This window comes from Abramis brama (assembly GCF_963993115.1).
Source record: "Abramis brama genome assembly, chromosome: 11".
Taxonomy (NCBI): domain Eukaryota; kingdom Metazoa; phylum Chordata; class Actinopteri; order Cypriniformes; family Leuciscidae; genus Abramis; species Abramis brama.
The window spans coordinates 16827425-16840260 of NC_139973.1; the positions used below are offsets into that span (position 1 = coordinate 16827425).

General features: G+C 34.2%; 1 protein-coding gene across 10 annotated transcripts in view; it reads left to right on the top strand.

Annotated features, from left to right (window-relative positions):
* The window catches only part of lrrc7 (leucine rich repeat containing 7), a 112985-nt gene that overhangs the window by 71447 nt on the left and 28702 nt on the right, over positions 1 to 12836 (top strand). For 8 of the 10 annotated variants that reach the window (XM_084129680.1, XM_084129676.1, XM_084129685.1 and 5 more), the window contains 7 exons: positions 4400 to 4602; positions 6093 to 6210; positions 6328 to 6406; positions 7334 to 7423; positions 8085 to 8141; positions 8974 to 9037; positions 12532 to 12606. In XM_084129680.1, coding sequence (XP_083985806.1) covers positions 4414 to 4602; positions 6093 to 6210; positions 6328 to 6406; positions 7334 to 7423; positions 8085 to 8141; positions 8974 to 9037; positions 12532 to 12606 — 672 coding nt within the window. In that variant the 5' untranslated portion in view covers positions 4400 to 4413. The remainder of the gene's footprint in view (positions 1 to 4399; positions 4603 to 6092; positions 6211 to 6327; positions 6407 to 7333; positions 7424 to 8084; positions 8142 to 8973; positions 9038 to 12531; positions 12607 to 12836) is intronic. The other 2 variants (XM_084129681.1, XM_084129682.1) reach the window with 1 other exon arrangement.

The following is a 12836-nucleotide window of genomic DNA, read 5'->3' on the forward strand; positions in this document are numbered from 1 at the left end:
ATTGTAATCAGTACACTAACAATTTGAATCTAAACATCACAAAGTGCATATTGGTCTGACTGACCAGTGAGTGTTTGTGTATTCTTTGCATACTTGAATAATGAATATAAATGAAATGAAAAGTTTATCATGATGCTGAAAACATATACTTTTGTATTACGGTACTATTTTACATTCTGAAAGTCCATGCATAATGAAAGGGTATGCTTGGACCAGCCAATTATTAAAATTAGCAAATTATATATTATATCTTGGTGGTAAAACATTTTTGCTCAGGCAGGAAGAACAAATATATTCACTTTGAATTCATGAATATACTATTGTACTTCATACCCTTCAAAAGTCTGAGGTTGTTTTTGAAAGAAGTCTCTTCTGCTTACTACGGCTGCATTTATTTGATATAAATAATACTTTGAAAAATTATAATATTGTGAAATATAATTACAATTTAAAGTAACTCCATTACTCCAGTCTTTAGTGTCACATGATCCTTCAGAAATCATTATGATATGCTGATTTGATGCACTAGAAACATTTTTTTTATTATTTTCAATGTTGAAACCAGTTGCACTGCTTAATATTTTTGTGGAAACTGATTGATTTTTTTTTCTAGGATTCTTTTATGAATAGAAAGTTCGGAAGAACTGCATTTTTGGAAGAGAAATCTTTTTGCAACATTATAAATCTCTACTGTCACTTTTGATCAATTTAATGCATCCTTGCTAAATAAAAGTATTGATTTATTTCAAAATATCTTAGTGACCCCAAACAAAACATTATGAACAGTAGTGCATTTTTTTCTTTTTTAAATTCATTAGTTCTTTGTAGCATGTCAAATGTATGCTGTCCCCTTCACAATGTCTCATGCATAGAAATTGAACATTAATATGCATGTTTGAGTGTATTATATAATGAGAAATTTTGTTTCCAGTTAAAATCAGGCTTTTGTTATGTAAACTCATTTTCATTCAGCTGCAGTGATGACTATAGTGGCACCTTGGCATTATCTTTTCTCAGGATCAAAAAAGAGGACACTGAAGGACCCATACGAGCTGTACAAGGTTAGGGTTCACATACAAGTGAATCAGATGAGGAAAAACCTGCTATCTTATCTGAGACGTTTATATTTTCTTGTGGGTGAACATGACTTTATCTTATCAGAACCGATCATCTCTCTCCAAGCACATCTCCTAAAAGAAAACCAGTTATCTCTGGCCATTGTTTTGTTATCACACAATCCCCACGGAAACGCAGTTTCCCTTTCACATGGTGGCTGACAGTTCTCTGCATGTGCTGGTCATTCAGATGGAAGGATGTTACATCTCAAGTCTGTAAGGAGACATGATAAAGCAGATACAGCTGTCTGAAGCGATATTGCATGTTTTTTGGAGTGGTCTTGTGAAATAATTATGCCCCCTCCAGACACTTTTCATCCGTTTTCATCCGATTCATTCACTTAAAGTATCACCTGTCCTGTAACTCTTCCTCCTTCTTGCATCATTCTTGCCTTTTGGTTTAGTTACTATGCAACACCTCTCAAGATGACATCATCAGTGAGAGGAAGTGATGTTCACACAATAGTAGAAGAAACTTTGTATTTCCCATATGAGGAACTTCATAGACTAAAAAAATATTTAGGGCTTTAAGATGTACAGTATTTGTATTTGAAAATGCATATAGAATTCCCATCATTTAGATTACTATTTTACATTCTGCAAGTCCATGCATAATGAAAGGGTATGCCAACTATTCAAATGAGCAAATTATACATCTTCATGGTAATTTTGCTCAGGCTGGAAGAACAAATATCTTCGCTTTGAATTCAAGTATATACTGTATAAATATTGAACTCTACTTTTCAAAATTCTGAAGTTGAGTTTTAACATAAACTAATAAACATAATGTGATGCATATATATGTCAGTCAATGATAAATGAAACCGGTAAGATTTCTGTGCTCACAAAAAAATCATGTTTTCATGTTTGTAAAATCATTATTGAAATCATGTTTTAAAAATCATTTGTTCAAATTGCTTAGAATCAGCATATTAATTGTAAAAACAATAACATTTATTCTGTTAAAAAGTATGAAAAAAATGGTTAGCTGTGGAACAAGCAATATTCAAAAAAGTTATATGAGATTTAAAACAAATTTGATTTATTGATGATACATATATATTGTCTATTTAAAATACGTAGAGTTTATTAGTACTATTGCAGATATCTTTTTTATTTATGTATGAGATTCATCTATATACAAATATATAACAAGTTTGTTTATTCGTTTTTTTACGTGAAAACCGTGTAAATCCAAATAGATGGGAATTATATATCCAATTCAAATATATGAACGTTAAATTTAGATCTACATTTTTTTTTTTGAGCAGCAGGATAATATTTGTTTGCTGTGTTCAAGCAATAGCAGCCTAAAATTTCCACTCTCTTACGCTAACTCTTCCTGAAATTTTAATCTCCAGAATCCTCTGTGTAGTCGTTCATCCAGAGCTGCTGCTTGTCTTTGTGGAGTGGAGGATGTTTTAATTATCAGTGATACATTTGCATTTGCAAGGGACAAAAGCACTCTGCATTAGCGCAGCTTGTCTTTCATTTCAGACATTATTCCCTAATGCCCTCTCAAACATTGTTTTAGCAGCGCCTTTCCATCCCCGAAGAACATTACAATGCCCGCCGTGTCTCTTCTCTCTCTTTGGATTCTTGTCAGGTCATAGGCAGTAGAGACAAATCTCGTCACAGTTGATTGATATAAGCAATTTTGTGTTACACTGCTTCCTTTTTTCGCTGACTGATATTTGCAATTAGCTCCCAGATGGGTTTCTCTCATAGGTGTTAAATGAACTTTCATGATAAACTAAATCAGATAAACTGCTTTGATTTATGACACAGGTTACTGCACACTAACACCTCTGAAGTACAGCATTGAGTCTTTATGTCAGATTGTCTTTGTCTTATAGAGCATATGTTATGTTATTAGTCACCTTATGATGCTCATCTCATGGTTTGAATTAAGGGGATGTGGAGAATTTAATGAGGTATCTGGTAAGGTCTTCCGACTCAGTTACAGCACCCTGTCCAGCAGGATGAGGCTGTTTTTTTCCCACTAATATATGATTTTGATTTTCGTTATGGAAGTCTGATTGTTATGGAAGTCTGATTGATAGATTATAGTGGAATATTGATATTTCAGAAGTTTGTGACTGTGGTCTGCAAATTCTTTCATAAATGTTGGAGCTGTCGTGCACAAAGTGATGCAGGTTTTGAGTCTGGCCTGGTCTCTTTTTTATTTGCTGTAAATTAAAGAGAAAAAAAGGCATAAAAATGCATAAAAAGGCATAAAAATGCATAAAAAGTCATAAAAATGCCATACATATATATATATATGTATAATATATATATATATATATATATATATATATATATATATATATATATATATATAATAAAATATATATATAAAAAAAAAATATATATATATATATTTATATATATATATATATATAAAAAAAAACTGACATGAACATGAAATACTGATTTTAGTTGAAATTATATTATTTAGTTTACTTGTCGATTATCTGAACAATCTGCCTATCACTGAAATAATATTACAATATTATTATTATTTTAAATGTATAATTATTATTATTATCATCAATCTGTGATACAAGTTACATATATTAACTAGTTATCTAACACATTTAGCTACAATGCTAACATGGTTTTTTGTCGGTTTTAAGTGCTCTATCATTCAGTTGTTTGTGTCTCCTATGGTTCCCCTGTCTTCAGAGCTGTTTTTGTTTTTTTCACGCTTTAACTGGAGAATCCTGAATTCTAACCACGTATCAAAAGGTCTAAAAATCTATTATTGTGTATAAAAATCACTTTAGAAAAAAAAAAAATTAAACTTGAGATGCAAAAATGTCAGCAATTGGGTATATCAACTTGCGCTGAAAAGAGAGAGACCATGGAGTGATACAAGAGACATGAAAGTAACACCGGTTTGTTGCTATGGGCACTTGTCAAATATAAATTTAGTGTTTGACTGATCAATGCCACAATTTTCCAATGAGAAGCAAGTAATCCAGAGAGCCGTGCAATAAGTGAAGATAATGATAGCCTATAGTAAGGTTCATGGGTAATAAAAATCTCAACCTCGGCTCGAATAAAACACAAAGCTCCAGACAATTTTGCTTTCGGTACCAATTATAGAGACACATTGGTACTCTGCAATTTGTTGTACAATTAAACGATACCAGCTTTAATATTGTAGAACGTTTTTAGTGTGAATATGTGTGTGATTTAATGAATCAGCTATACTTCTGAGAATCCCTTTTCTGTATGTGTTTTTTAAACTAGCATTTTCTTTTTCCTTTCTCTTCCTAAAGTGCAGTGTCTGGAGATGACTACTAAGAGGAAGATCATCGGCCGCCTGGTGCCCTGTCGATGCTTCCGGGGGGAGGAGGAGGTCATCTCAGTGCTGGATTATTCCCACTGTAGCCTGCAGCAGGTCCCTAAGGAGATCTTCAGCTTCGAGCGCACACTAGAAGAACTCTACCTTGACGCCAACCAGATTGAGGAGCTGCCTAAGGTAAGTTGTCAAGTGTCAGCTTAAACATGCATAATATCTGCCTAACAGTGGATACATCAACTCCTGAACATCATCTTAAACAGCAGTAGAGACAACACAATTTTTGATGTGATTGTTTACTTATAAAGCACTAAAAGTGTTCCATAATTTAAGTTTATTAATATTATTGACTGTTTTGTCTATAGCATTTATTCTGATATACTCCTTATATAAGTGTTCACACTTCACACTTGAACTCAGTGCCATTCTAAACCCAGAGTTAACAAGGTGTTTCATGTTTAACACTGTTCATGCTTAAGTTATTAATCTTGGGTATTCAGGTTTTCAGCAGCCATTACTCCAGTCTTCAGTGTCTCATGATCCTTCAGAAATCCTTCTAATATGCTGACTTGGTGATCAAGAAACATTTCTTATCAATGTTTAAAACAGTTGTTCTGATTTTTTGTGGAACCCATCATCATTTTTATTTTTATTTATTTTTTGTATTCACTTCAGTGAATGAATGAATTGAAACTAAAGATGGTTGTCAGCTCAAAAATACCAAACAGATTGAGTGACAGAGTTGACATGGCATATTTTGACAAAATATTTAAGCACAATTATATAATAAAAAAATCTCCCTAGTTCCTGGGTGATGTTATTGAACTCCTAGCAGTAAAATATCAAACAAGGACCATAAGGATGAAGAATGACTTTGATATTGGCTGATTTTTAAATGGTTTTATAGTTATCTGTACACAGCTACGAAACCTTATAGAAGATATTTTTCAAACAGTTCTATTGTAACGACATAGTGTTTCTTTTAAAGATACTTATACTACGGGGCTGTTGAATACTTGAATCCGATTGGTGGACGAACATTCAAATTAGCAAAGGAGGCCCACACACAAAAACCTGAGAAATGTCTTGAAATTCAACATCTGAACAATGTCTTGAGGTGTGGTAAATGTAATATAAGCAGAATAATTGACTCCGTGCCATTGAATTATTAGAAAATAATGCACACCTAATTACCACCTTAGGTGTGCATTATTGTCTAATTATTGTATGTCATTCTAATTATTATATGTCGTCAATTATTCCTTAAATATTTATTAGAGTAAATAAATCAAACATTACTTAATGAGATGGTAGTGAGGGGTAATAAGTGATTATGTAAAGTTGTGAGACAGATTTTATCCAATGCTTTGGATATTTTTAAGTAAGTTTATAAAGTATTTGGTTAAAACCCAAATATAGCATAGTATATAAATATAGCATGGCTCAAGAAACTACCACCCATTTTATCCAGTTTTAAATGTTATCTTAAATTGTGATTTAAAAATATGTTAACTTAGGGTTAAGTGTAGTATGAAAATCCACATTTTTATTTTATAACCAACAATCTGGACAACACAAGAAAATACTCAGGGCCATTGCTGCATATACTGTAATGCCAAAAAATGAACACAACCTTCAACTAGATCTCTCTATTTTTCCGTCTTTCTCAGCAACTCTTCAACTGTCAAGCGCTCAAGAAGTTGAGCATGCCTGACAATGACCTCTCCAGCCTGCCAACCACCATCGCCAGCCTTGTGAATCTAAAGGAGTTAGATATTAGTAAAAATGGTATATCCTTAACTCAGTTTATTCTATATTTGCTTTTTAATTCATTGGTCATTCATATGGTATGATTGTACCTTTATACACTAATGTATTAACAATGGAAAACTGGCTTTATTCCAGGTATTCAAGAGTTTCCTGACAACATCAAATGCTGTAAATGTCTATCAATTGTGGAGGCCAGTGTAAATCCTATAGCCAAGTAAGTAGAGCTGCTCACATTTCTTGAAACCTTAAACGTTTGATAATTGTTGTATTATGTACATACAGTATGGGTAGTTGATGAATCCATGCTTATTTATTTTACATTTTGTCAACATTTTATGTTGATAGATTTTAGGTTAAATTTTAAAAATTCCCACTTAATCTCATTAGCCTTTGCTGGTTTATTTAAATGGTGTTGTGATGTGATGCATTAAAGAAAAAAAAAGTATTCCATGTAGTCCCTCAAATATGAGATGGTAATACTAAAAATGTGAATAATAATAAAATAAAAGAAGAATAAAGTATTTCTTCTGCTATTGCCATTTCCAATATAGTCTGTTTCCTGTCTACAGTTTATTTTATCATACAGAATATGGATTGGCTGTATTTATTCTGTTCCTGATCTGGTTTTCTTAAGATAAAAGTGAACGTACAGTATGTAAATTCTAGATATTTTCAGATACTTTTCTATCTTTTTAAATTAATTTTTAAAACCATTAAACAAAATGTTAAATTATAAGCACATTTGTGCATTAATTCTGCATATTGCAAGTAGACATCATGCCTTAAAAATGAACCAAACTCCACTCAAGGAGAGATTAGACATGCATTTCTATTTTTAGCTCAATTTATTCCTTTGGCCTTCAGTCTGAAGCTGAGCTTAAAATCTTTGATTCAGAAGTTTATGATAGAGGATCAAACATTCAGGATCCAGTGCATGGTCTCTGCAGAGAGTCCTTTTCTTCATATTATGATTAAATCAGCTCTCAAGTGACTCCATTTACTGGGATGCTAACAGAGCCAGTAGAAGGGGAAGTGTAGAGGGATTACAGATGGCTCTCACCGCTTTTGAAGTACTTAACGCTTATCAAATCTTAAGGGCACTGGCCTTTGAGCGGGTCTGATCACCTCTCTGTTCCTGCAGGCTCCCGGACGGCTTCACCCAGCTCCTCAACTTGACACAGCTCTTCTTAAATGACGCCTTCCTTGAATACCTGCCTGCCAATTTTGGGAGGTAAGAGCTTCATCGTGGGCCTCTTTGTTCCTGCTCTGCTGGGAATTGTGAAACAGCTCTTTAACACACCTGTCTGAGTCGGTCTCATTCTTGTAGTTGTCATCGTAGTGATTTTATTTTTAGATGTTATTTTGTATCCAAGGAGCAGCATGGTGCTGATTCTGGCAGTGATTTGCCTAAAGCTTTCATGAATAAATGGGTTCTTGCAGCTCATATTGGGTTTAATGAAGAATGGTTATTTGACTTGCATTGGGAAAAAGGGGATTCATTATTGCAGCTGACATTGGTCAAGGGCTGTTGCATTTAGAGTCTGGAGGAATTCACTAAGAATGAATTGCCCTGACAACGCTGTGTATTTGCACGGACTGTCTGCGTTGTTATAGCATTTGATTCATTTTCTTTTAATCTGTCTTTTCATGCTCTTTTAGAAGGTGGTAACAAAATGTTAATTATGGCAGGTAAATAGAGCTAAGTTGAACATTTATAGCTAGAAGGGCACATTAATGCGTCTAGTTAAACTGCATTGTGAGTGATTGATAAATATGTATTTTTTGTGCGCAAATACCACATGTGAAGTGGAAGAACTGTTTAGTAAATTCATCCCTTTGTGTTTGCTTTAGAAAAAACCTTGAGATGAGTTTCTAAAAAAACTGTTTTTCAGATTGTCTAAATTACGGATCCTGGAGCTTCGTGAGAATCACCTGAAAACTATGCCAAAGTAAGTAATTGCCATTAAAAAGCAAAGGAAAACTGTTTGGTTTAGGACAACCTTGAGTGGCTCATCAAAATGTTTGCTTATTTAGATTCATAAATTCATAAAGAGGCTGTTTTTGTATTGTTTTAAGGGTGTCCTTCTGCTTTATTTTCTTGTCAAGTTTTTTTTCCCCCACAAAGCTTTTTGATTACATTCTATTTGAATTTCTTTACTTAGACTGCCTTCAAATGTAAAGAGATGGAGCTTTTGTCACTACACCTACTATAACAGATGAGCAAATAAGGCAATATTGATATTTGAATTTAATGCTACTTCAAATAATCACTTTAATATATAAAACTCTTCTCTTGTCTTTCCTGAAGAGGAATGTCATTTATTTATTTATTTATTTCTTAATTTTGTTCATCCCTCAGCAATGTGACATGAGTTAGTATAGCAGAGTCAGTGCAGCAGAGTCTACAATGTCATTTGTCACAGTGGGGAAGACCTCTGGACTCCTCTAGAGAGGGACACATATTGCACACGGTGGTTTATGCTTGCTGACTTGTTCATATGTCCTGGTTCAAGACTATTTTTATCTGCCACCAATAATACCGCCCATCCTTCCTTCCAAACCAGAATGAATGAAGGAATGTTTTCCAAACTGGGAGAGAGGTTTTTGCCCACATTCAACAATTAAATGTGGGCTATGTCATCACAAATATTCGAGTAAATTGTTACAGACTTTTCTTTATTGGGTGGACTAGTCCTTTAAATAAAAAAATTAAAGGTGCATTTAACAGTCCATAGCTTATATATCAATTGAGTTTTGATTTCTTTTCTTGTCATGTTGCAGGTCAATTCATAGGCTTTCGCAACTGGAGCGGTTAGACTTGGGAAGCAATGAATTCTCTGAACTGGTAAGAAAGATGTTCTCCTATTGAACACTTTTTATCAATGGGACAGCTGCTACCTCACTCAGTCTTTACCCAGCATGGATTTTGGCTTTAGTGGGGATAGAGGAGGGAGTAGGGGAAGCTGTTGCCTCCATTCCCAGAGTCTCTTGTCAGATCTCTGGTGCTGCACTGCGTTGGTTGCATCATACCCTGATCCATTATTCATGAATTGGTTCAAACACGTAGCGCTTGCCATGACAGAACGTTCACCACTGAGCTGCATTTAATTGGCTCACCCAAGCTGGAGTAAACAATGGCAGGGAATTTATCATACGTATCCCAGGTAGCCCCGCTCACAACATGCCTACAGCAGTTTCTTTCAGTGCTTGATGCTGGCAGTCTTGCATTCATTTATTTGAGTATAAATCAATGAACAGGTCTGTGAGCGGGCAAGTTACTGTGTCTAGAGGAACTGTGGCAGTTGAACTCCAAATTAGCCATTAATAGCAGACTTCTTCCAATAATGACTTTGCTTTGTGATAATTCGATAATGAGATGTTTGTTGTTTTTAAAACTGGTCCATTCCAATGAGCCATTTTGGAAACATTTGTAATAATGGCTGGAAAAACATTTTAAACTAGGGATGGGTGATAAATCGATATCAATGTATTTATCAGAAGCAGTAAATCCACAATATCGATAATAAACTAATTGTACTAGTAGTATACTTGCAAGTCTATAATACTACTTGTGTCTAAATTGTATAAAAGTATCCTTACAGTATAAGTATACTTTGTGTAACAATATCAACTTTGAATTCACTATATATAACTATGTTACATTATTTTCTACATATTTTATTTTTGCTCTGCCGTATTTTAAGCTTTGCTGTACCAAACAGGTGAAGTTTATAGAGCTGTGAAATTACTTTTAAACTTTGTATCAGTGTCATACACACGTTTGGAATATCCAGGGCACTTTGTCCTTGGGTGATGAAAAAAATGCATGCGCGCATCAATGCTTCCAAAGGGAACAGATGGTTTGGCATTGCAGTAAGCGTTCTTTACTGCTCAAAGCCCCCAAGTAATAAGAGGACACCCATCAACACTATATGGTCCTGCTGTCTGGACTTTCAATCTCTGTTTCCCATTTCAGGATGACTTTTCAAATAACTTTTGGCCTTTCCTGTTGGCAGCCCCATCAGTGCTATTTTTATTTGTGCTCAGCTCCCTATCTTCTTGAACTACATTCTTGATAAGCCCCTTTAATAGAAATATTTTTTAACTACCACTTTTGGTGAAACCTCTTCATGGAGTCCCATTACTTTTTGAAGGCATTAGAGGAACAAATCTTGTGTTTTCTTGTATAACTATAAACTATAAAAGTAAACTATTATCAAACCTAAGAATAACCTAGCCTGACAAAATAGCTAGTTTTAAATATCTGTGATAATAGGGATACTCTGTCAATTTTAAACATTTGCGTATAACTTTTATATAACCTCTGAAATTGTTGTTAGTTTCATTGTAGTAACTACTTTTCATGATTAACTAATTTCAGTGACTAAATATCATTCATTCATTTATTCATTCATTCCATGTTTTATTAGTAAATGACAGAATCACACAAAATCAGACATATTCTGAGTTTTGGTAACGACTACAATAATTGCAAGCCTCGTAAAATGAACAGAAAATTAAAAAGCTCATATCATATTTGGTTTCACCTTCTCTGGTTGAAGGTTAAGCATCTCATTTCAATGAGATTCAGGCCCTGATTTGTACTTTTTCATGGAAAGTACCAAATCTTTAATGAGAAAAACAACAGCACATTAACAAGCAATAATCCTCAACTGAGACTACTCAGCGGTTCTCTCAAGTATTTGTTGGTGCATTGCATCATGTCAGGTAATCATGACATAGCAGTTGCACAGCCTGAAAACAACCATACGTTTAATTTATTATAGCTCTATAGATATTCTCTCTAACAGCTCACAGTCCTCAAACAATGGGTGTTGAGAATAGCCAAACGGCATGAGGCGTTTGTCAGAATATCAGATTTTTTTCTGTGATGTTGGCAGATGTTGGCTGGTGTGGTGCTCTGAGCTGCAGATAGTTTCTTAATTGAAGTCCTTGCTGAAGGGATCATGAAGGGACAGATGCTGAGGCTCAAAGAGAGAAAAGCAGAGAGAAGCCATTAAAAACTGGATGAGTCTGCAGCACACAGAGGATTTGGGTCTTTTGAAACTCAATTTAAAACAATAATGTGTTTTTGAGGCCTCTGGAATGTTGAGATTTGTCAAGATCTTGCTTTTATTTTATAAGAATTGGTTATCGGTTTCATCACCTTATATTTGTGCTTATAATGATTCAAAGGATGTGCTCTAAAGTGTTTTGATTTAATATGTAATACCCACTCTGAAGTGATTTTCTGAAATAAAAATAGGCTCCAGCATTTCCTTTTCAAAGTAATGTTTTTATTTGATTTTGCTTTTTGAATATCTTGGATGATGTAGATAAGCAAATTAAGGTTCTCAGAGGATTTACAATAGCTACATGTATCACCACATAGTGTCTCTGTCTAGGAGCTGTTTCAAGCCCCAGAACCATTACATTTTTCACCAAATGTCTGAGCTTTCAATTTGGAGGTTTATTTCATATATGTTAAAGGCCAAAAATATTTATATATATACTTTGCCAAGGAAAGTATTATATGATGCACCCTGAGAATAATTTTTTTTTTTTTTTTAAAGGGTACTCTCTTAGAAGAAAAGGTTTTATTTCGAACCTTAAAAGGTTAAGGCACTTCATATATAAAACCTGTTGGGGTTTCCATCATGGGATTATTTTATGGATTTAGTTTTAATTAATACATTTTCTTTTGATTCATTTTTAATTTTAATAGAGCAGCTTGTAAACATACTATATCACTAGATTTAAAACTTTTCCAATTATATAGAACCTTTTTTGCATTGGGGTTCTATATAGAACCCCACTGAAACTTTTTTCCACTGTCGAGCCAAACCATTCTCATACTGATCCGGCCCAGCCGGTATGGATATGGTTTATTTTCCACTGTGTGGCAAACAGCCACACAGTTGTTTGCATCAGTTGCCTTGGTAAAGCACGAGTTAACAGACGATATGAAATGTAAATAGCGACCATGTTATGGAGGATGATCAGATATTTCTTTTAATTTTATTATTAACTTGCGATAACTTAGCTCAAATAGTGTGCTTGGCCAGCTACAGACAAACTGGCTGCCAGGCAACAGACAAGAGACCAATTCTGAGTCACTACACGCATTCTACCAGCATAGTTGACCACGTTTTGTAATTGTGCCGTGCCGAACCAAGCTCAAGTGGAAATATTACTGGAACTGTTCCTTACCTTTCATTTGGCCCGACGGTGGAAAAGCAGCTTAAGAGTGTATACCATATAGATTTAATAGATTGGTTTTCATTTGTGATGCTGTATATATTGTTCTTTTGTTGGTCATGACCCTCTTTAATGTTACAGCCAGAAGTGCTGGAGCAGATCCATAGTTTAAAAGAGCTGTGGCTGGACAACAATTCATTACAAACTATACCAGGGGTAAGCACAGGATACATCCACTCACAATTTCAAAAGTAGAATAGATTTCCAGAGTAGCATATATTGCATGTACGAAATATCAGCATACCTGGTCAATCCTGTTATAGATTTCATACATATAGGTATAATACCAGTAAGGCTAAATTAACATTTTATCATTATATAATCAGTTCCTTGTCATTCGGACATATCGTTATTAGGGTTAAAAGTACTTGAATGCCAGTAAATGA